The sequence below is a fragment of the Saccopteryx leptura genome, chromosome 2 (genome assembly GCF_036850995.1).
Source record: "Saccopteryx leptura isolate mSacLep1 chromosome 2, mSacLep1_pri_phased_curated, whole genome shotgun sequence".
In the NCBI taxonomy this organism is placed as follows: Eukaryota; Metazoa; Chordata; class Mammalia; order Chiroptera; family Emballonuridae; genus Saccopteryx; species Saccopteryx leptura.
This window is the reverse complement of record NC_089504.1, coordinates 256,023,810-256,048,375: the sequence shown is the minus strand read 5'-3', so window position 1 is coordinate 256,048,375 and position 24,566 is coordinate 256,023,810. Positions and strand designations below refer to the sequence as shown.

General features: G+C 50.9%; 1 protein-coding gene across 2 annotated transcripts; it reads left to right on the top strand.

Moving 5' to 3' along the window:
• The first annotated feature begins 2,526 nt into the window (after positions 1–2,526).
• On the top strand, positions 2,527–22,735 carry SFT2D2 (SFT2 domain containing 2). 2 transcript variants are annotated; one of them, XM_066371446.1, is made up of 9 exons: positions 2,527–2,681; positions 7,519–7,605; positions 7,831–7,916; positions 11,225–11,306; positions 12,683–12,718; positions 12,804–12,862; positions 15,457–15,561; positions 15,755–15,784; positions 17,489–22,735. In XM_066371446.1, the coding sequence occupies exons 1-9, from the start codon at positions 2,619–2,621 to the stop codon at positions 17,526–17,528; spliced, it is 588 nt and encodes a 195-aa protein (XP_066227543.1). In that variant the 5' UTR covers positions 2,527–2,618; the 3' UTR covers positions 17,529–22,735. The 2 variants fall into 2 exon arrangements, with proteins under 2 accessions (XP_066227543.1, XP_066227542.1); XM_066371445.1 differs by lacking the exon at positions 15,457–15,561 and having other exon boundaries at positions 2,530–2,681.
• Positions 22,736–24,566: the final 1,831 nt, after the last annotated feature.

The following is a 24,566-nucleotide window of genomic DNA, read 5'->3' as shown; positions in this document are numbered from 1 at the left end:
CACCAGGGGGCGATGCTCTGCCCCTCCGACGGGTCGCTCTGCCGCAACCAGAGCCACTCTAGCGCCTGGGGCAAAGGCCAAGGAGCCATCCCCAGCACCGGGGCCATCTTTACTCCCATGGAGCCTTGGCTGCGGGAGGGGAAGAGAGAGACAGAGAGGAAGGAGGGGGTGGGGGTGGAGAAGCAAGTGGGCGCTTCTCCTATGTGCCCTGGCTGGGAATCAAACCTGGGTCCCCCGCACGCCAGGCCGACGCTCTACCACTGAGCCAACCGGCCAGGGCCGCTCCCTCCTTTCTTTAGAGAATGGAGGGAGAAGAATATGGGAGCTTCCTGGCTTACAAGGACAACCGGGTTATCTAGTTTAACTATAGTTCTCTGAAAGAATAAAGATTATCTGAAGAACTTCCTTTCCCCTGCAATGGGATCCTTTGGGAGACAATGTTTGCATATCCTACACTGATTTTAACTCTTCTCCCCCCCCCCCAAAAGATTTATGAGTATCTTTGATATGTAAAACGACATCACTATTGTGTTACCTTGTAAGTTTTAATATGTAGGAATGTTTTTTATAGATCCTATAGACGAATGTTTTAAACTTGCAAATGATTGATTATTGTGTCATGCTCCCTCTCCTTTCCCCCCAACCTATACGTGATCAAGTCTATATAACTAGCCTCGGGGCTATTTTGCACACACGATTTGGGTTAGCTATACTCCGTGTAAGTCAGATGTAGCCGGCTTATTAATAAATCTCCTCCTAAAAATTCTTCTGTATCCTGCCTTGGTGTCTCTACGTAAACCCGTGGAATTAAGTTACGCTACTTTATAACACTATTACATTTACTCCCCACAATAGCTTACAGAGGCGGTCACGTGTCCCTTTTACAGATGAGAAAATTAAGGACCAGAAAGGTTAGGTAACTTGCTCAATGCCACACAGCTAGCAGTTAAGTGATGGGGCCAGAGTTACAACACTCCAATCTTCCTAACTCCCAGTGGGTGGCCTTGCCACTGTGTCCTCACATTGAAAAGACCTGTAGGAATTACCTGAGTGGGACAAAGGGGGGAGGGGCATCTAGGCAAAAGCGATAGCATTTGTTACTCAAGTTCCAAGGTATAAACTAAAATTAGGCAGCAAAGCATGTTTGCATATCCATAAAGATGAAACCACATGAGGGGTATAATTACAACAATTTGACTGACTTGAATAGGATCCTGTGCAAACCCCTTTGCCTGGTTGATTTATATATAATCATTTCCAACAGGCCCAAGTTCTTGGTGTGGACCTGGAGAAGGAATACAGCTGCCAAGAATGTACTCCTGGTGGTTAAGTGGGCACAAATTCATAACCAGGGTCTAGCAGTCATTGCCAACAGGGGCCTCACGCATCCTGCTTCTCAGGGAAAAACCAGACAGGGCTGCCAACCTCTGGCACTGTGATCCTGCCAGCCGAACTCACCTTTATAAGGAGTTCGTGGAATCCCCTCTCAACCTGCCCTAATAGGAACTGTGCAGCAACATCCTCATTTGCATCTTTACTGACCAATCAGAGCAGCTCGACAACCAAACAAATCAATGTTATCTGGACCAATCAGATCGCAAATTTCGGTCCCTTGTTTGCATAAAAATAGACTCATGAAGGATGAGGGAACTTGATAAAAGCTGGCCTCCTTTTTGTCTCAGAGGTTTCCCCCAAAGCCGGTGTCTTCTGGGGTGGCAACCTTTACTTGAACAACGCATCTCGGGTTGGAGACTTCTGTTGTCATTGGATTGGTGGCAGCGACCTTTTGTTGTCATTGGTAACATATAAATTCTGTCCATTCAGACAGGGTCCGTGTGACTGAGGCTGCAGGTGACTCTAGCGGACGCTCCAGGGAACCTGTCTGTGGGTTTGTTTTTCTGAAAAGCGATTCACCCTTGAAGCTTTACATACATTACCCAGCCAGCGGTTTGTGAGCGCCTGTTCTGGGGCTTAGGGGTGTTCCCAGACGGGCTTATTAGCGCTGCGATCCAGCTTGAGGTCAGTGAAAGGAACCAACAATCTGTCATTCCGTACCCAGGTCCTACCTGGTCCTCAATATTTTGCCCAATTCCCACGCCCGGTGCATTTATTTCCACTTGGAATTAGGGTCTTTCGTTTCAACGTTTCCACAAATCTCGCTATAGACTGAACTTATTCCAGGTGATCTCACGTGGTCGAGGACAGACTGTGGTAGAATCGGAAGGCGGACCGAGCTCAGTGTGGTCACCAGTCGGTACCCACCCCGCCCGGCGCAGGGGCCGGACTCCATGGTGGGTTCCCGCAGCCGCGCACGTCTGTGCGCTGCACCCGTGCGGCCGGGTGGGCGGCGGGAAGGCCAAGGACGCTGGGGACGCCGACTGACTTGCAGCAGGTTCGGTGGCCCTCGATTCCCGCTCTTCCAGCCGGTCCGGACGTCCTCGACCAAAACACTCTCGTAAAAGCGGGCGGGGCGAGGGTGGGCGGCGGGGCTCGCGGGGCGCCTGCGCCAGCCTCGGCCAGGTGGGCGGGCACCTGGGCGGGGCGCACCCGGAAGGGCCGCGGACCGAGCGGCGCAACAGGCGGCGGCCGGGGGCTGCGGCGGCGCGGACCGGCCCGGGATGGACAAGCTGAAGAAGGTGCTGAGCGGGCAGGACACCGAGGACCGGGGCGGCCTGGCCGAGGTGAGTGCGCCCCCGCCCGGCCCAGGCGCGGGCTCGCGGGACGCGGGGCGCCGGCTGCTGGCTGTGGAAAGGAGCAGGACTTCCAGGATTTCCTGGACAGCGGCTCTGCTCCCCCTTCCCCGTATCCCATCCCCGGCCGGGCTCCGCGCGGACCCCGACCTCCCCTCCGCGCCTCCAGGGCGGGCCCGGACTTCTGGCTCCGGCCGTCGGCGTCTGTTTACCTGTGTCCGGCGCCCCATCCCCCCGCGCGGAGAGGGAGGCACTGGAGCGATGCCCAGAACCAACTGCGAGGAAAGGCGGCACCTTGCGGACCCGGGTGGGGGGCTCGAGGGCCCGGCTCGGCCGGCGCCTCCTGAGTCAGGGGTTCTTCTGGCTCCGCGGGGCGGGTCCCGTGGCCGCGCCCGGGGGCTCCTTGACGCGTGCGTTCCCAAGGTGAGGCTGTGGATGTGACACTCCCACCCGGCACTGTGCACATCTCCGTGTTGTGGAAACTGTCTCCATCGCGATACCTCGGACTCCTGAGGGCGGGGAGCAGCCCCCTCTCGTGTCCCTGCCCACGCCGCCTGCGCGTGAACTCTGCTGACCTCCGCCCCCCACCTGTCCCCAAGACTACTCGTTTCTTTGTTAGAAAGGTTTCGGTCGAGCTGAAACCTAGGCACTCATGCCCTGTGTTCTAGCAACCCCGTGGAATGTGTATTTCCTCTATTACTTGCTTTTTGCTTTTGTTTTCCTTTCTGGATAACAGAATAACACCTCTCTACTCTTTATCGTGTGTTTCATGGGCCTCAGTTTTCCCATCTTTCCACTCAGAACCTATTTTTCCTCTCACTTGAATCAGTGTCTCCCCGTGGTTATCTCCCACGCTTCTTGCGTCAGCTTTTAGGGTGGCTGATGTTACTAAGTTTCGTGTGATGCTGGTACCTCCCCTCCAACGTGAAATCTCAGAACTGCGAACTTCACCTTGAAGGAACACAATAGGAATCCAGTGTTGGAGGAATTGAGATTTAACTTTTTTTTTTTTTTTTCATTTCAAAACAGCTCAGTGGGTTCTTTTCAGTTTATTGCGTTTATTAACTGGCCAAGGCTCAGGAATAATTTCATTGGTTCTTCTAGATTATTTTTGGCTTCTGTGGTGAACCCTCAACTGAAACCTCAGAGGGAGTTGAAGACAGCTTAGGGGGCTGACAGTCCCTGCTTATCCAGAGCTTTACGCCTGTAGACAGTCAGCCAGCTTTCATTAACAGCCCGGCTTCTAGAGGGACATGTTTCTCTTCCTGAAGTCTTGAGGGGTGCTGGGGAGGACTGTTGACAGTGGGATGATGCTGATGTTATTTATATATTTAGAAAATAATCATGAATCAGTAGACAGACCCTCCAGAGTGAATGATGTGGTACAGATTGAAGACTAAATGCTCAGTTTGGTTTTTACGTAAAGTGGCGACTGCTTGTGTTGGACACAGTGAAGGGCTTTGAAATGTTGGAAGCCCAGGCACATGTTAAATCTAGTTTAAAAAGAGTAGGTGCTCCTCTCTTGTTCTAAAACACGGTTGTCACTTGTCACTTTTCTCTTTCTGAGTGTACATTCCTGTGGATGTCATCATTGAATGGCCCTTCCCGGTCCGAACTCCTGGGAAACAGTTCAGAACCCACTGAATTCATTTTGCAGGGTTATTTTTGGCTTCGTTCTTACTTGTTAGGTCAGGCCTTTTTTAAAATGCCGGTCCTGACTTGATTGTCACATGTTTCCTGTGGATTTGAGGCTGGCGAAGCTGCCTGGTTCTGGGGTGGATTGTGTCTTATTCGGTTAAGTTGGACAGGTTACCTTGCAGCTTCTGCAAATTCACTATATAAGCTGTCAAGTCACCAGATGCTAATGCTTTTAAAAACTTTTCTTCTTTTAATGCAAACAATAAAAGGAGGGCTGGTTCTGTTTCTCTTAGGTGGGAAACTAGGTGATTATAAAAATTACATACTTGGCCATGTCTAATCACAGATTGTCTTACGATGAGTTTCCTGATATTTCTTCATAACTGCACCCTACATCTTGAGTGTCAGTGGACTTCTTTCTAAAAGTATACGTTTTGTGTTCTGACAAAGGACTCCAGGGACACGGCAGGTGTGAACGGCACCTGGTTGGGCAGCGCAGAAATGAGTCCTATCTTACCTGCTTCTCATTACCAGCCCTGTTTCCCGAACAGGTCTTAGCTTTAATTTTTTTGGCAAGAGCCCATCTTCTGTCCACATCCCAGAGTCAAAGGGATCTTTGTGTCTACCAGTCAGACAGTGTGTGAGCAGATCGCCTCCACATTCTATCCCAGGTCCTGCGTTAGCGTCTCTAATTTCCAAAAAGTGTGTTAGCACAGTTTTCCAGCTGCCCTGCACTGAGAGAGACATTTTACACCAGCTGTGTTTATTTTCACCAGTTGGCAGAAAGAAATGTGTAGTTTTCCCAGAGTCCAGTTAGGAGAAGTGGAACAACGGCTTCCTCCTGCCTCTGACCAAGAACGTGCCACCACATAGAGTGGAAAAACTGGTGAGAAATTATCTCCCCCCATCTTGGTAAACAAGGTGACATTTGGATGGAATTCAGCTTGAGAGACTGTAGGACCTATGTGTCACTTTCCCTCTGAAGGTAGAAAGCAGATTGATTCCTGGTCCTGGGGATTTGGAGTTTTACAGGGGCTAGAATCTCGCCGTCCTGTTGAGACTATTGGGTATTCCCAATGCCAGGATTAGTTCACCTTTGATACTTAACCGTATGGTTTATCCTCTTTTAAAAAAAAAATAAAATGGGAACAAACAAACAAAAGGTTGAATTGTTTAATTTTATTTATTTTTTACAGAGACAGAGTAAGTCAGAGAGAGGGATAGATAGGGACAGACAGACAGGAACGGAGAGAGATGAGAAGCATCAGTCATTAGTTTTTCATTGCGCGTTGCAACACCCTAGTTGTTCATTGATTGCTTTCTCATATGTGCCTTGACCGCGGGCCTTCAGCAGACCAAGTAACACCTTGCTGGAGCCAGCGACCTTGGGTTCAAGTTGGTGGGCTTTTTTGCTCAAACCAGATGAGCCCACGCTCAAGCTGGCGACCTCGGGGTCTCGAACCTGGGTCCTCTGCATCCCAGTCTGACGCTCTTATCCACTGTGCCATCGCCTGGTCAGGCGGTTGAATTGTTTAAAATATCCCTGTTGGTGCCAAGTAGCACTCAGGCAGCAGAGCCAGCCCAACCCTGTACCACACTTCTCTCCCTCCATGCAGCCCGGCGTTCTTTTCCACCTTGGCAAGGTAAGTTCTTCGGTTCTTGCATGAGAAGGAAGAGTCGTGGCTTTTGATTTTATTCTGTTCTAGGTGGGAGCTTGAACAGGTTAGTCCGAGGGGGTCTAACCTGGTTGGTGCTGCCAGATAACAGAGCATCACCTGGTTCATTTTGGAGGAGAGGTTTTCCTCTCATGGCACCAGGTGGCCCACATCTCTGGTCCTGACACCAAGCTCCCACTGCATGTTACCAGCCCCGAGCGTGCCTTTCCATGCAGGGTCATATGTTGTCACGTGTTCTTGCAGGTGCTGTGTGTGTGTGTGTGTGTGTGTGTGGGGTGTTGCAGTGTCATGAACCTACCTTTAGTACGTGTGAATATATGGGGAAGGAGGAGAACCCCCTTTGATAACCTATCCTAAATACCTTTCTCCTGGGTGGAGAAGAAGCCCTTCTGTGGAAATGCCTGCCACACCTGGGAGAGCCGCTGGTAGTCTTCGAACTTCTGGTTTGACAGGAAGTTTGGAGACAGGGTTGAGAATAGGTCCTGAGCTGGGAACCCTCAAGGCTGAGGGAGTTGCCAGTCTAGCGCCCCCTGCAGCCTCTACACATGCCTTCCTCCCTCAGCCGGTGGGACTGTAGTCAGCAGCTGCGGACGGTGCTGGCCACACAAGTAACCCTGTGTGATGGACCCTGGCCTGGCTGTCTGCCTTGGCTGTGCAGGGAAGCCTTCGGTCTCAGTGACAGCTGCCCGTGCTCAGTGTGGAGCAGCTGTGGCCACTTGCCTCAGGTGGACAGACCTGGAAGGTCTGGTGCAGACACTTGGTTGACGCCTATGACATGGGGAGAAAACACTGGGGAGCTACTGACAGGCTCCCCTGTTTTAGCAGTTTTTCTGGAAATCTTGGCCTCTTCTGAACTTTGCTCTTGGGAGGCATTAATACTGGAGGCAGAGAGGCAGGATGGGTAAGGTGGTGATTAATTAACTAGGATCTGTCTCACGCTGGCCTGGCTTGGCCGACGCCCGCCCTGAAGAACAGCATTTATGACAGTGGCTGCCTCGCTGGGCATCCGAGGAGGGGCAGCCCCAGCCCCAGCCACCCCAGCTCTCAGAGGTGCTGGCAGGAGCAGTAGTGGTCAAAGGGTGGCTGGGGGATGTAGGAGACGATGCCCCGTGGACACACCAGCCTGGGTGCTGTCCCCGGATTTTCCCCGTCTCCAGGGACCCTGCCTGGTGGAGCTCATACCTTTCCCATTATGGGCCTGGTCCTGCCTGGGCCACTTGAGGCTTGGGTGCTTGGGGGTCTGCTGTCTTGCCTTCTGGTTTGTAAAGGGGCTTGTGCCTTGGGCAGCGTCTCCACTTAGGGTGGGGTCCAGCCTCCTACTGGCTCAGGACAGCACTCCTGGGCGGAGGAGGAGCTGGGTGTCACCACTCGGGAGGGCTCTGTGGCTGTGAGCGTGTGGGAGGCTGTGTCCCTGCCTTCCTCAGTACAGATTCACCCGCCACTTCTATACTTAATCCTGTGCTTCCTTTGTCCTGGATGATGTCTGTAATCTGTGTTTTTTATTAAAACTTCAGGTGGTTGAGACATCTTCCTTAAGCTGGAATACCAGGATAAAAGGCTTCGCAGCGTGCTTTGTTACAGGAATTCTCTGTTCACTGCTGGTAAGGCCTCCCCGCTGTCCTGTGCCCTCCCCTGCCCCTGCCCTCTGTCTTTCCCCTGTCACCCCCCCCATTCCCTGCGGCTCTTCATCGAGTGCATGGGTGGGAGGAGCGGGGTGGAGAGGGCGGTCGGAGGGCGGGGAGGGGAACAGGCTTCTCTGTTGCTCCCAGTCCTGGGACTGTGGGAGGGGGCGCCTCACCAGCCCACACCTCTCCTTTACCTTCCAGGGCACGCTTCTGCTCTGGGTGCCCAGGAAGGGGCTGTACCTCTTCGCAGTGTTCTACACCTTTGGTAACATCGCATCGATCGGAAGGTAACAGTCTCTTTTTTTTTTTTTTTTTTTTAATTTTTTAATTTTTATTTTTATTTATTGATTTGAGAGAGGAGAGGGAGAGAGAGAGGGAGAGAGAGAGAGAGAGAGAGAGAGAAAGAGAAGGGAGAGGAGCAGGAAGCATCAACTCCCATATGTGCCTTGACCAGGCAAGTCAGGGTTTTGAACCGGCAACCTCAGTGTTTCCAGGTTGACGCTTTATCCACTGCGCCACCACAGGTCGGTAACAGTCTCTTAGTCTAACCGTAGCCAGTTATTAGATGGGAAAATGGCTGTGGATTGTGCTTGGAGTGGGAGGGGGGTAAAGGAGAGAGCCTCCGTAGTTTCAAGGATTTGGAGAGAAAAGAGGTAGTCGGAATATATCCCATCCATGTCCCGTGACTTCAAAAATATTTTTATATCTTAGTTGCCCTTTGAATATTTCATATCTTAGTTGTCTCCCTGGGAGAAAGCAGGAGATACATTAGTGTTGTGGTTTTACACACGAGGGAGCTGTGGCGCGGAGCAGCTGAGTGGCGTCTCTCGCGTCCCCAGCGCCCCCCTCTGCGTTGTTCTGGGGTTTACTGCAGCCGGAGGCCGAGTCTGTGATTTCAGAAAGGTGCCCTCGGCCGGCAGCTGTGGGTGAAACGTGTCATTATTCAGTGCAAGACCTGCTCGCAGGGCACAGGTCCTTTGCATGTGCTGTGGGCACACAGATAGTGTGGGTCAAGTGCATTCACTCTCATGCTTCAGCCACACTGTGTGCTGACACCTCCAATCCTGCCTCCAGCTGGGGGGGAGGTGTGGGTGGGGGTACTGGCCCGATCAGCCTGCTGGCCCTGAACTCAAGTCATCTTTCCTCCCTTCCCCTCCTATCCCAGTGAGTGGCCTCGGACTCCCAGGTGTCCACCCCCTTCCCTGTCATTCCTCATTGAGGCCTGGTGCCGACCTCTTCCTGGCTCCTTCCTCTTTGTCCTCATGGCTGTTGTCCCTCCCATGTGGAGCCTTGATCACACCCTGCTGGGCTCTGAGGATTGATTCAGAGGTCAGTGTGGTTCGGTTCCGGGAGCTCGCTGGTCAGCCGGTCAGACAGGCATAAACTAATAATAGAATAGAAGGTGGAAAGACGGAGGCTCAGGATAGGGCAGCTGACCTGGTGTGGCCCGACTTGGGGACCAGGGCGGGCTTGCTTAGAGCACAGGGTGTATGAGCTACTCTCGTCTAAGGCTGTGTCACTCATCTGAACATCTGAACGGCTGCAGGAGTCCACAGCCCCGTCCTCTACCTCATTCACCGCCCCCAACCGGCTGTTCATTTACTGCCCACTGAGATCCTTCGTGGCTCTGGGTTCCTCCCTGCAGGTGGAGTCCCAGCCCATCAGCATGCGTGCTGGTGAGGCCCTCGAGGTCCCCCGCACCCTCTCCCGCTGGCCCCCGGGGTACCCCAGCCAGGCCGAACCTCCTGCCTTTCCCAAACGTCTTTGTGCCTCTGCTCAGGCTGCGGCCTCTGCATGGAATGCCACCCCGTGTACATCTCCTCTCTGTGACACCCCTGCCCCCCCATTTGATGGATACTTGCCCATTTGTTGAGACCTGGCTCAAAAGTCGCCTCTTGTATGGACCGCCTCCTAATCGCCTCCTGCCCTGCAGAGTCGATGACTTTTTGCAGATGGAGCTCTGCATGGCCCGTGTATGTTTATGTGATAGCACATGCGGTGTTTTATGAACTGCCTTGTTACAAGTCTGTAAGCCACTTGGTTGTTCTTGTCTGAATTGTCTCTAGTTGTCCCCAGACCAGCTCTGTTTCTGGCTGTGAATATTAAATGATTGAGTGCCTGGCTTGGGCCACCGTTTTCAGGCGTTGTTTATTAAAGGTAATGACAGTATATCATCCTGGCCCTCACATGTCTGCTGTGCCGCTGAAGCTCTTACATACTGACTTTTGGGGTCCAGGGGTTTGCTTTGGGCAGACAGGACAGATTATAATGTCGAGTCTAGACTGAGCAAAATAAATCTATGGGCTTGTTGTTTAGTTCGGAAGAACTACTAGTGAATCCTCATAGGACTCACTTGGCAGCATTGCCCAGGGAAGTACCAGACGGAGCTCATTGTCATTTCCAGCGTGTGTCTGGGAGTTTGTGGCTTTCCCTTGAATCTTGTGCTTGTGCCTTTCTGCTGCATCTCACTTTTAAGACTGGCCTTGGCTATTGCTTTCTGTCCTGTTTTGGCTTTTAAATAGTGTGCACTCAGGGTCAAATATTTGACCCGAGAGCACAGCCTTGAATTCTATTTGAAACTAAATAGCATGTCAAAGAGAGGTTGACTTATTTTTTAAAATTTTTGTTTCTGTGGAACACTCAGTAGCTCACGGGATCTGCTGGTAGGTTGGCTCACAGAAAAGCCTGGTTATAACAGGCTCCCACCCAGGTGACGCCACACGGGCACCTCTGTGAGGAGTCAGGAACTGACGTAAGACTGGCCCTGGCCCTGGCATGGCAGGTGTGAGGCTCTGCCCGCTGTCCCCTGCCACCTCTCAGTTTCCATTCACACAGAACATGTGCAGGGGATGTCTTCCTGAGCTTCAGAACCTAACGGATGCGGGCTGGAATGCTGGCTCTGGAGGCTCCTTGCTGTGTGATCTCGGACCAGTCGGTTAACCTCTCTGAGCGTCACCTTCTCATCTCTGAAGAAGACGACTGGCAGAGTTGTTGAGGGGGTGACACATGAGAGGGGGGTGACGTGGGCAGGTAGCAAACATTCGGCAGTTTGGAGATGATGCCACTGTCATTGGAAGTAGTCTCCGCAGATTATGAAGAAAGATAAAAGAAATGCTTCCTTCTGAACATCAACAACCTAAGCCTGTAAGAGGTGGTTTTTCTTTCCTAAACTAGCTGAGTCTTTCTAGCTGGTTGGTTGGTTTCTGTGGGCAGACAGTGGAGGAGGCAAGGCGGCACCTCTCAGCAAGGGGCCCCTCACCCAGTGGTGATGAACGTGGCCCCAGAGTCAGAGACTGACATGCCCCTACAGCCTAGATCCGCCATTTGCTAGTTGGGTGGTCTTGGACGGTAACTAACACCGCTTCTGGGCTGCTGCAGTTCCTTCCTCTGTAAAATACATATAAATGTTCCTGTGGTCAACCCCGGAAGTGTTGACAGATTAAATGAGAATAACGCACACCAGGCCCTGCAGTGGGGTGCCTGGCACAGGGAGAGCTTCTCAGACATCAGCCGCATCACTGCCGTGACTGCCGCAGGTCACCCCGTGCCTAGCATCTCTGTTCTGGTCTGATGGGTCGTGTGTGTTTGCCCACAGCACCGTCTTCCTCATGGGACCGATGAAACAGCTAAAGAGGATGTTCGAGCCCACGCGTTTGATCGCCACCATCATGGTGCTGGTAAGATCTGCCTTTCAGCTAGGCTTTGGGATGGGGGTTTTATTTCTGCTCTGTGGCATTTTTTCCTCTTACACCTTTTTGCTTTCGTCTTGGCCTGTAACCACTATTGCAGAAGGGAGCATTCTCCATCCAATAATTATCCCCCACGTTGTGTTTTCATTGGTGTTAAGGTACTGCCAGTTTTATAAGGCACCTCCAGAGGGCACTGCTTGTCAAATGAACCAAGGTAATAGGGTAGGAAGTGAGAGCCCTAATGCCTTCCTACTGATGGGTGAAACCAATCACCAGCATAAGGGAATAACTCGGAAACACTAGGTTCATTCTCTCGAGGGGAATCCAATCTCGTGGGGGGGGGGGGGCTCTTTTTCCTCTTGTCCTGTGACTTTGGGATCCATCGGTCTTCCTCGTGGCCCATTGCCCTCGTTCTCTGCTCTGATGATAGTGCCTTCAGTCTTGTCCTCTCTCTCTATCCCATTAACCAAGAATGCCTGACCTTTCTTTGGGCTGTTCTCTTCCATGTGACCAATCAGAATCATTCTGGACCACGCGCTTTTACCCTTTTATTATAATCATCAGTATTGCAACATTGGGAGCGTGGTCAGCGTACTTTTCTGCTTAGTTTCATTGGTGTACCTCTTATTTGTTCAAATAGGTAAGTTTTTTGAGGCCGTGCCCATGTTTATTTTGTGTCCACTCAGAGCATTGGGCACAGTGCTGGACACAAAGAAAATACTTAGGACGTATTTCTTGTGAACTTACTGTAGCACGATGGGAGTTGGGGAATCTGTCATTCTTGGCCTGTGGCAGAGGCAGACGGTCTCATAGAAAGAACTTTCTAAGGAAGGACCTAGGGCAAATATCAGGTGACAAGGAAACAAGTAATCAACTCGCTGACTGTGAGCGTGGCATCTCAGATTAACCTTTGTCCTCGAGTGGCTCTTTCTACCCTCAAGACTGGTGTTTGGCAGGCGTTACAAGGCAGGGGGTGCGTGTGAAACCTACATTAGTACGTTTGAATGGAAAGGCGAATGGACACATGGGCGGACCAGAAAAATGTGATTTTTGTTTGCTCGGCAGAGATTCTGGGAGAACTGGGAAGTAGAAGAGTATCCTTCTCTGTTTAATCTACTTGACTTCTTATTGGCCAGTTTTAATTTCATCGCGGTTTTAACTCTTCCGTCAAATGTGGGCGCCCGGGCAGGTGGTGCGCTTTGATGCAGAGGGCGCGTCTGGTGGCCGCCGCCACCCCAGAGCCCGATGGCTGCGGCCTGATAAGTGTCAGTGTGAGTTTGCCAGGAACGATAGGTCTTGACCGGGTGTCCCCTGCATGTCCTGGTGTTAACGCAGCACTGTTTCCTTTCTCTCTCTCTCCCTAGCTGTGTTTTGCGCTCACCCTGTGTTCGGCCTTTTGGGTAAGTTGGTGTGTGCGTTCTCATCATTGTTCTGGGTCCTGCGCTCTGCACCCGTGCTCACGGCACCCTCTCGCTTTCCTTGCAGTGGCACAACAAGGGGCTCGCCCTCATCTTCTGCATTCTGCAGTCGTTGGCCCTGACGTGGTAAGTGGCCTTTTTACCAGTTCCTGCCCACAGTGGTCTCTGACAAAGCCCCCCCCCCCCCAAGGTGATGGAATCCAACAAGCTGCTGGCGGGGGCGGGGGTGGGGTGGGAGAGGGGGAGGGGTTAGGAAAGCACTGAAGCTGTTCCTTGGAAGAATCCTCAGGGATGCAGGTGACATCAGGCCCCAGACCAAAAGCCTGTCGCCCCGGCCCCCTGCCTGTAGATGGCACACGTGGGTTCCTGGGAGGCCGTTGGCTGGTGGCAGCAGCATTTGTGCAGGGCTCTGGGCTGATTTTGTGATGTTAGTCATGTTCCGGGGCCACTGGCGTCCAAGGAGAGTGAGGATAATAGTAAAGTCTTACAGGGGCCGGTTAAAAAGAGGCGGTGCGTCCAGACAGCGTTAAAGAGAAAGGGAAGTGGTAAGAACAATAAGGGAGCATGACATTTGGGATGGGATGACTCACTGAACAGAGGGACAAAGAGCGAATTGTCGGCAGGACGCGGAGGGCAGCGAGGGACCGGAAGCCACGTGGTGGGCTGCAGGGGCAGCGTATGTGCTGGAGGCCCGTTGGCAAGACCGGGAGCTGTGGCTCCAGGGCTCCTGGAGACGTGGTGGTTTGAAACCGCAGATGGGGCTGTGGGTTCACAGCCCTTTCACACTGGTCCAACATCAAAGACGGGGTGGGGTGGCACACGTGGAATCTGTAGACATTTCTGTAATACTTGCACAGTTGATCGAGGGGTGATGTTTGCCGGACACTTTCAGTGCAGATGTGACTGATCTACTTTGGCGGAAAAAAAAAAGTTTGCTCTGTTGCAATGAAAAGAGGACTGTGCAAGTTTTTAAGTGTCCAAGGATCAGTTCTTACTCCTGTGGGGCAGACTGGACCCTGAGTCTGCATGCGGAGTGGCCCAGCCCTCCCCTTCGCAGTTTGGGACTTTTCAATGTACTGTCACTGTGCCTTGGGGACTTGACTGTGTTCACAAGTGGAGGAGCCTGGTAGAGTGTAAGATAGGAGAAGAATGACATCCTGATTTTAATACGATGCACATTTTTTTAAACTTTTTTTTTTTTTTAAAGATGGTTCTAATTTCTTTTTTTATTTATTCATTTTAGAGAGGAGAGGGAGAGACAGAGAGAGAGAGGAGAGACAGAGAGAGAGAAGGGGGGGAGGAGCTGGAAGCATCAACTCCCATATGTGCCTTGACCAGGCAAGCCCAGGGTTTTGAACCGGCGACCTCAGCATTTCCAGGTCGACGCTTTATCCACTGCGCCACCACAGGCCAGGCACAATGCACATTTTTGCAGCAGGTGCTGAAAGGGCCTAGTGTGACTGCTTATGTTTACATTTTTGTTTTTTTTGGGCAGACCTTTGTACCCACATACACTTGGCTTCCTTTGCTTACATATTTGCCCCCCCCCCATCTGTGGGGGATATTTTCCAAGACCCCTGTGGATGCTTGAAACTATAGATGGTACTGAAGCCTGTATACACTATGCTTTTTCCTACACCTACACACCTATGATTGAGTGTAACTTATACATTAGGCACAGTAAGAGTAAGCAGTTAACAACAATAACTAATAGAGCTGGGAGTCCGGTCTCCATCTGGATGTTCCCTGCATGTATCTCACGGTGGCTCCAAACTCAGAACTGAACAGTTGAAGCAGTTTACTATAGAGTTATGTCGCTGTGGTCTGTAGCGCTCTCTCTGTCAAAGTATCTCACTGTCAGAGACTGAGATGATAAAATGCCCTCTTAATTTGAGAACTTTGCCCTCTTCACCTACTGGCAGCACTTTCTGGCTTCTCTTTGGCGTATAGGAATTGTAGCATCGTAACTCGTGCCCTTGGGGGCTGTTGTTAAGTGAAATAAGGGTGACTTGAATGCCAGCCCTGCGATGCCCTGGCAGTCGATCTGGTCACTAAGTGACCATCGGGCAGCAGCGTCTACAGCAGTGTTTCAGGTCCTGGGAGGGACAGGGCAGGATAGCATGAGATTTCATCGTGCAACTCAGAATGACACACCATTTAAAACTCAGTTTCTTCTGGAGTTTTCCATTTCGTATTTTCGAACCACAGTTGACCATGGGTAACTGCAACTGTGGAAAACGAAACTTTAGATAAGGAAGGGACTACTGTAGACCAATTTTAAAGCCAGTTTCCCAGGATTCAGAGTTCCTACAGGCTCAGGCAAATGGCTATATCCCCTCAGACACTGATGTATTCTGACCGTGTTTGATTTTTCTCAGGGTTGACCAGTTGACACCTCTCCTGACCCCCCAGGCCTAGTCCTCAGGGTCGTGGACGGCCTCCTCCCCGCTTGGTTCCTTGTGGGCAGAGGGTTGAGCTGGCTGGGGCCGCCAGGCTGTCTTTGGAACTTGGCTCCTTGAAGAATCACAGCTTGCTTATGTTTTCATCCATTGGAGTAGTTGGTACTAGGGTTTTATTATTTTTTTTCTGTTCTTCCTTTTTTTAAAAATTAATTGGAGCAGAGCAGAAAATGTATCCGAGCGGGTAGACGTGCTAGGCGGTTGAGGATTTGTAAGCTATTAGAGGACAGCCAGTCTCGGTTGTGTTTGGAATTCTTTCAGGATAGGCCTCTGTGCCATCGGGATTTCTGGAATCTGCCTGTGTCAGGGGATCCTGGTGGCTCAGCGGGTGAAGCCTCCTCCCCTCCCCCGCCTCGTGTGCCTGAGGTGACGCCCCTCTCTAGTATACTTGTGGCACAGTGTGTGTGTGTGTGTGTGTGTGTGTGTGTGTGTGTGTGTACCCTCCACCCCGAGGGACGGGGCCCCATAAGTCACTGCAGATACTCTTACAGCTCAGAAGCCCATCCTGCTGTGCTCATCCACACTCTTTATTTAATCTCATCTTTGTTTCTTGTTTTAGGTACAGCCTTTCCTTCATACCCTTTGCAAGGTAAGCCTGACTGTCCCAGACCGTAGTGTCCGTCATGTGGGGGCGTGGCTGGGCTAGCTAGGGGCTTGTTAGCTGCTGCGTGCTTTCCGCGGTTGCGTGCTCTTTTAACTTTGTGAAGATCCTTTGAGACAGATGGGCAGATGTTGTCTACCTGTTTTGTAGATTAGTAAGCTAAGGTGCCCCCACCCCCATTTACAACCGGGCATGGGCACAGACCCAGAGGCTCCTGCCACCCTGCCCATCCTGCTGTGGCCTGTAGTAGGCACTTGTGCACTACCGCTCCCGTCACCTGCGGCTTTGGGGAGGTTTTCTTGAAGGTGGACAGTAGCACTTTGGTATCGCTGAGCAGGAGGTGGCAGGATTGAAGTTGGTGCTTGTTTCCTTACAGCCCCTCACAGATGGGAACCGTTCAGGGAAGGGTTTATAAAGGGGAGGTAAGCCGGGCCCGCGTTTCGTAATGAGCACTGTGACCTGAGCAGCGCCCTGACCCCTCTGGCCTCAGAGACCCCTCGATGACTAGAGTGGGAAATCTTAAACCAGCACTTTCAGTGGTCTTTGCCTCTGACTCTGTTCTGATGTCACCATTTCATTTCCATTCCTCTCTTGTTAACTGCAAAAAAAAAAAAAAAAAGGGAAGAAGCTTTCTCCCAACCTGAGCCGAGAAAATGAGAGACGGGCGTGAGCTGAGGGGCAAGCTCACGTCTGACGCATCCAGGCCTGTTGCCAATGGAGACTTGGGGAATGTTGCCGAGTGAGCAGTTGGGTGACGATTTAAAAGCCCGTCACGTGGAAGGCAGCTCAGGGGGCTTTCCGAACAGGCTCTGGCTGTCCTGATCCCCTAATAAGGCCACATGTAGTGTGAGCTTCCAGGAGGGATCTCATCTGGCCATAAAACCCTTCCTTGCACAGAGCACCTCCTGGGAGGAACCGCAAGGCAGAGCATAGCTTAAGAAGCATTGTTCTAGAATGATCCTGATATTCAAGCACAGTGCCTGCTCACGTGGGTGCGTTCACTCACTGCTTGCTCCCTCGGGTGGGCACCAGAGCTGAGAATGGGGGTTGGGGTGAGCTGGTGTGACAGCCCGGGTCTGAATGCCTCTTGAGCGGCACAGCAGTTTATCGGGCGCCCAGCCTTGCCGTGCACGCTCCCCCCACTGCCTTCCAGGGCGGACACCTGGATTGGGCGGCCCAGCATGTCAGCACGCCCCGTGCTGCAGAGAGGTCCCCCATGCCAGGGAGCTGCTGGAAGAGGTCCTGCGCACACTTCTGCTGCTTGCCTAGAACAGAGAAATCCCTGCACGCCTGTTTCTCTTAAACGCATTGGCGTAGTGTGTTCTGCGGTTCTGGTTGCCAGAGAGTGTCCTGTCGGGATGCATCGCATGGTTTCTGACAGCCTCTGCTTCCTTCCGTCTTTTTCTTTGACTGTCGTGGTGGCTGTCATTTAGTGAGTACCGACCCCGTTCAGTGTGCTCATTTCCTCCACTGGTCTGTGGGGTGAGTGGGGAACTTCCCCTTTTACGGCTCAGACATTTACGACGCAGACAAGACAGGTGACCTGCCCAGGATGTTGGACCCCACGGCCTGAGTGCTTTCTGCTCTGCACAGTGCTCCTCTGGGTGCCAGGACATCTGCAAGAGGGTCTTTGCCCCTTCTGGACCTGGGGGGTGACGCTCTCCCATTGACCTGTTGTGTCTTTTCTCCTAGGGATGCCGTGAAGAAGTGCTTCTCTGCTTGTCTGGCATAACGCGCGGCCCGTTGCGCCAAGCTTTGGGAGGCTCTGTGGACGGAAGCTGGCGGACAGTTTTTGTAAATACCTTCTCACCCTCTCGCTCACAGATACGTGCCTTTCTATCTTGCCGTGGTGGGTTTGTGTGACCCAGACGTTTGCGGATGGCTTTTGGTGTCCCCGATCCCAAATGATTAGCAGCACTGTAGGAGGGATGGGTCCTGTATCTCCTGGAGAGGAATGGTCCTCGTCACCCCTTTCCTCTTTGGGTGTCATTTCCCTGAGCGCTCACGAATAAAAACCGCGTTAAGCAGCAGACACGCCTCGGGAGCCAGGAGGGCGCGGCGGCGACGGGCAGCCACATCAGAGACAGCAGGGGTGCGGCAGGAAGGGACAGCGTTTGGGGCCCCACACGGACTTTGTAGACTTGTCCCTCAGCTGGGAGACCATCACTCATGGGCCGTGCAGCGTGGACATGCTTGTTCTCTGGGTCTGGGGACCAGTGACTGCCCTCCTTCCTGACCACTGTGCGAGCTGTGCAGAGCCTGGCCGTGGGGCGGGGGGAGCACGTTTTGGTGACAGGTGTATTTGAACCTACACCTTGGCTCTTGCAGATTCCACCCTGGCTGTGGAGCGGCCTTGTGATGTCAGCACACCCTCTGATTCTCTTGGGTTGGTTTGTTTTCTGTCTCACTTTGCTCACGACCTCCCGGAACTTGATGGAGAGAGAACAAAGCAGGGAAAAGGCTGCTTTTCCTTCTGGATAAGAGCTGACAGGAGGCGGAACTGTGTGCTGCTCTCTGCTGCATTGTGTGTGTGTGGCGGGTCTTCATGGTTCAGACGTGGAGTGGGGCCAGGGAAGAGTGGGTAGGAAGGCAGAACCTCACCGTGAGGCCAGCAGGATGTAAGCACACCTGCCCCGTGACCCTCAGCAGTCCAGGCCTAGGCACCTGGGCCCGTGCTGGGAACGCTGGAAGAAGACAAGACACCACGGGCTGCAGGGCGGTCATGGCCCCGCCTGGTACCTGACCGCAGAGAGGGTTTGTGTCCTGGGTCTTGTCTGCCCCAGCCTCAGTCTCTTTCACGATCCCGTGTTTCCTCTGCGGCTCTGGGTGCGCCTCCTGTAACCGGGTTCCCTGTCGGCATCAGCCTGCGACTCCATTGGTCCCGGTCCCTTCATGCTACTGCAGAGCCTCCTGCCCCACCTCCCTTTGGGAAGCGCCCTGGATCTGCGGACTCTGCAGTGTTTCTTGAGTGTCCTCTCAGCTCCCGGCTGCCTGACCGCTGGAATGGCCTTCCTCGCCAGAGCTCTTGGCGTGGCAGGACCGCCACAGTTGCCCCATAGAGGAGGGAGTCTCTGCTTGCCCTGCTGCCCTGCAAGCTCCAGCTGCCCTCTTGGGCTCTTGCTCTGGGAGCCTCCACACCAGAGGCGGCGGCTGTCTCCTTGCGGGGGGCTCTCGTGGACACTTGCTCCCTCTGTGCTGAGCCCTCAGGCCGGCCAACCTTTCCCTGTGAGCTAGGAGGTCTGGACATGCCCCGTGGGGCCCGAGTGAGCAGCTAGTCTCTCCAGGTCTTTCCGAGGCATCCTGTCTGAGGCTGCGGTCCCCAACCTGCTTTTGGCCAGGAAGGAGATTAAACCCTACCCTCTGGCTTTTGTGGGTATTTTCACATCCCAGGTACCTCTCGGAGACGGTTCAGACCTCTGAAGGGCTCTGAGTTGCCTTTTAACACGGCAGCAGGCTGTGTAGTGTAGTGGTTGGTAGTGAACCTGGGCTTTGATGTCAGACATGATCTGGATGTGAGTTGTGTCACATTGAACAAGTTGTTTCCCCTGCCGGGTTGTTGCAAGACATCAGTGAGAGGCATGTCCAGTCTCAGCACAGGGCCCAGCATGGGTGAATGGTATCTCAGCGAATGGTAGGTCATACTATTTAATCCCAGAAATAACCGGTGACCGTTGAAGGTGACAAGGTGAATGTCTCTGGCTGTTAATTTATCAAAAAAAATTATCTAGTATATACTTCACACCTGGCACTGTAGGTATTGCCACACATGATCTCATTTAAATTCACAATAGCATCCCGTGCTAGTGGTCCTGTCTCTGTTATTAACGAGGAGGAACAGCTTCAGGGTAAGCGGTCTGTGCCCAGTCTCACCAGTAGGGGGCGTCGGCTGTTGTAGAAAAGCTTCTGCTTTGGTGAAACCTTCATGACCTGTGGCCAGGTGGCTCAGACTGCTCCAGTCAGGACGCTTGGGCAGCTTTTGGCTGATCCTGCCTTCCAGGATCTTCCAGAAACATGCATTTCTCCTGCTGCTTCCCATTCTGTGCTTGCTTCTGACTTGTTTTCATCTGCCAGACTGTGGGAGGAAGACATCCGTGTCAACTCTACCGAACGCGGTTCCCAAGCAACAGTGCTGGATCAAAGCAACCTGGGGGAGGAGACCATGGTGGAGAATTGGGGTTTCAGACCCTGGTGCTGGTGGTGGTCTCTTTTCTGACCCCCTGCCTGCCACACTCCCCCATTCCCTGCTGGGTGAAGGAGAGACCATTGCATTTTTGGAGTGAAGGGAGCCAGCCATTGAGGTGACTTGTAGACGGGAAATGTGCTCACCTGAGGTTACAGTGCCCGCTGTGTGGACACCAGCCCAGCCGGTCCTCCCTGGGCGTGCTGGCTCTGTGATCTCGGGGCTGGGAGGTTGGGAGCCACAGGGCTGTTCCCACGTGGAGCGCTCTTCCCCCCACGCCCCTCAGAGACTGCCTCTCATCTCTTGTCTCACTCTGCCTCTGGTTCTCCACGCCCTCACCTGGCGCTGGCTCCTGTCCTCCTCCCCTGGCGTAAGCTGCCTCCTCTCTGGGAGGGGCGACACTGCCTCTAGCTGAGCACTTTCACTGGGTGCTGATCTCGCCCGTGGGGCCTCTAGCCGCCACTGTGTCAGGTGACTTGGTGGAGTGTTGAGCGGACTGCTACCTTTCTGCCACCCCAATCACTGCACCCCAATCACTGCATGCTTGGGAGCAAGAAGCAAAATCCCGAAATGCATCTCAATAGAATGACTTTTGCCTAAGTCCATTGGAAAACAAGAAGTGGGTCTTTTGTTAAAAGGGGGGGTTCTAGTCTGGCCGCGGCTGGGTTCGGCAGCGCCACACACTGCTATGTGAGTGAGGAGACCTAGTGGATTGACCTGAGGTGCGGAGCCACAGCCCGGTGTCAGCTCCCTTTCTCTGCAGGCAGCCCGGGCCAGCCCGCCTGCGTCCCCTCGGAGAACTGCCTGGGGTTGGCTGCAGGATGACAGACACTTAAAAATTCACAACCAGCTTCCTTTTCAGCACATAAACCACAACAAAGAATCAGTGTTGGAGGTGTCTAAAGCCACTTTGATAATTTTGGTAGAGGTTTTTCATTTTAAAATCCAAGACTTTTTTTTTTTTTTTCATTTTTCTGAAGCTGGAAACAGGGAGAGACAGACAGACTCCCGCATGCGCCCGACCGGGATCCACCCGGCACACCCACCATGGGGCGATGCTCTGCCCACCAGGGGGCGATGCTCTGCCCATCCTGGGCGTCGCCATGTTGCAACCAGAGCCACTCTAGCGCCTGAGGCAGAGGCCACAGAGCCATCCCCAGCGCCCGGGCCATCTTTGCTCCAATGGAGCCTTGGCTGCGGGAGGGGAAGAGAGAGACAGAGAGGAAAGCGCGGTGGAGGGGTGGAGAAGCAAATGGGCGCTTCTCCTTTGTGCCCTGGCCGGGAATCAAACCCGGGTCCTCCGCATGCTAGGCCGACGCTCTACCGCTGAGCCAACTGGCCAGGGCTGACTTTTTTTTGTTGTTGATGGTTTATGCCGTAGTTTCTTTGCAGGTAGCATTTTTTAGAAAGCTAAGAGGACTTCAGCTGAAGTTAAATACAGATTTATATCTGTATATCTCTTTATAAAATAATTTAGAAGTCCAAATTTTTTGGGAAATTCTTATTTAAAAAGAATTGGTTGGGGAGGTTGAGTTCTGTGACTTTAAAGCACCATCTCACTTGTAGCTCGATGAAATTCTGAGGTCTTGAGAGTTTTAGGTCGAGTAAAAAGGGAAGGGGAGGGCTGTGTCATTTATTTGATCCTCAGTCGCTCGAGACATAGGGTGGTTAGTTCCCCTTTGAGACTCGTTCCAGTTCTGCCCTTGAATGCACAGTGACCCTCCCAGCATGCTGCCGCCCTGCCATTGAGCGCTCAGGTTGCCCCTGCACCCAGAGCACGGGCAGAGGTCTCATCCAGGGCTTATGAGACGGGCCTAGGGAAGCTGACAGGAGCCGCGGAGCCTTTGCTAACGTAAATTGACAGAATAAAATCACCTCCTTCCTAGCAGGAGCTCGTGAAACGATAATGGGCTCAGAAATGTACTGGGGGAAAAAAATCTGCAGTAGGCATGAGCTGAGCGTGGGAAGGAATGAGTTCACTGGACGGGAGAAGCATGGCCCTTGGAAGCGAACGGGCAGTCTGTGGCATTGTGGTAAGTAATGCCGTTGGATGCACTCACAGCAAAGCATGTCTTTGCTTCAAACTCACAGTACCAAAAAAACCCATCACGGACAAAAGTTCCCTGATATAGATAAACAGGCCGCCTAAACCAAACATACCTCCAGGCATCCTGTAAGACCAGGCTGAGATGGTGTCTGGATAGATGGTGCTTGCTGCTTGTCAAACTTCCATGCTAGAAGGAAGTCATGAGCCTTCCCCTGAGTGTGGACCTTGTACAGGACTTGGGTAACGTCCTAAAGGGGAACCATAGCTCACGTTCAATCTTGGTAGTTTTTCTGTGGTGAAAAAGTGTTTATTTTTGCCTTTGGTATATTTGCTTGACTTAGCCATTTTGAGCAAGGAAAAGAAACACAAAACCCCTCTGAACTCCCTCTTTGTCAACGCTGACTGTGAAGTTGGGGGTGAAAATGTTCAGAAGTCCAGAAGTCCAGGGGGGATTTCTATGCCTTCATAACATCCGTGCCTGTTCTAATGAGGAGCTTTTAAAACACTTTGTTAAAACATGAATCACTTTTTGAGCTTTTAAAACACTTTGTTAAAACATGAATCACTTTTTGTAATTGTATTGTAGATAGTAATTTTGAATGCTGCTGGCTGAATAACTGAATTTTTTGTATCCAAAAACATTCGTGTCTGCTACTTTTCCTACCTGGAGACAATTTCATACAATAAAGATTGTGCCCTTTTTACTAGCTCATGTCAAAGAGAAAGAATTTTGCTGATATTAAGCCCCACCCCTCCAAAATATCACAAAACAATTCTTTTTATGCTTTTCTTTTTCTCTTCTTTAATAAACAATAGCATTGTGATCTTTAATAAAGCTAGTGTTGTCTTTTATTTGTGTTTGTTTTTCCAGGAGTCAGTGCATACAAGTGAACTTATATGACTATAAGGAAGGACTGTGTCTTTAATATGAATCCTTAATGGGTAGGATGCACTGTAGGCACTTACAGGTAATTTTTTAGCTGAATTGTATGTAGTTCTCTCTTTCAGATGACTTAGGCATTAACATGGTTCTAAGGGCAGTTTTGAAGGTTTTTGAAAGGTAAGAAATTTTTCAAGTGTTTATTTTGGGATATTCCTGCCCACCTTAGCTTGTTTAGTCCCATTATGTAAACTAGGCTTATCAAATCAGTTAGCATAAAGTTGTTTGTGTATATATATATTTTTTTATGTCTGTCAGATTTTTAGTTGTGTCTTTTCTTTCATTGCAGATGATGGTACTTTGTGTCTCCTCTATTTACTTTGATTAGTCTAGCTTGAGGTGTACGATGTTTCTTGATTATTTCAAAGAAAACTCGGTTAAAAAGATCAGGACACTTAACAAAAGAAGATTTGTGAATGGTCAACAAACACATCAAATACTGGGTTATTGTATGATGCTTAGCAGCCAGGTAACACTCAATTCTAGACTTTCAAGGTGTATTCTTAGGTGGTAAAATTATAATGACAAGGAAGTTATTTGTATGAATGGTAGGATAGTGATGACTTTGAGAGGGATAGTGATTGGGAAGGGACACCATGCAGGGGGACACTGTATGCTGGTCATGTCCTGCTTCTTGATCAAGTGGGATTTACAAGGTGTTTACTTTTGTGACATGTTATATTTTGCAATAAAAACCCCTGCACTTTGCTCTCATTTATTTTCATTATTGGTTGTCTGTTTATTTTTTTATTTAATTGATTTATTTATCTTTATTATTTCTTATACTTCCTTTGGGTTTAACATATTCTTCTTTTTAAGATGGGAGCTTAAACAATTGATTTTAGATTTCCTGTATTTTCTAATGTAATACTATAATGTTCCCTCTAAGAACTGCTTTAGCTGCACCTCACATTCAGTTTAAAATATTTTCTTATTCCCCTGTGATTTCTTCTTTGACCCATTGATTACTTGGCAGTATATTTTATTTTATTTTTTATTTTTTTTAAATTTTATCTTTTTAAAAAATTTTAATGGGGTGACATTGATAAATCAGGGTACATATGTTCAGAGAAAACCTCTCCAGATTATTTGATTATGTTGCATACCCCTCACCCAAAGTCAAATTGTCTTTCAAACCTATGGGGATTTTCCAGGTATCTTATTGATTTGTAGTTTAATTCTATTGTAGTCAGAGAACATACTCTAAAGGATTTTAATCCTTTAAAACTTATTGGGCCTTGTCTTATGGCCCAGCATATAGTCCATCTTGGTGGGTATTCCATGTGTATTTGAAAAGAAGGTGAATTTGTTAGGTGGGGTGTTCTATAAATACCAGGTCAAATGATCTGATACATGTTGTTCAAGTTCTAACCTCACTGATTTCGTCTACTTGTATAACTCATAGAGATGTGTTCATTATAATTTGGATTTAACTATCATTTCCATTCACTCAGTTATTTACAATTTGTTTATGTTGAACATTTTGAAAAATAAAATGCATGCAGAAACAAAATGAATTACAAAACAATAGAGACTACACAGCTCAATGAATTAATGCAGAGTGATGGTGTAACCACCACCCTGGTCTGGAAAGAACGTTGTT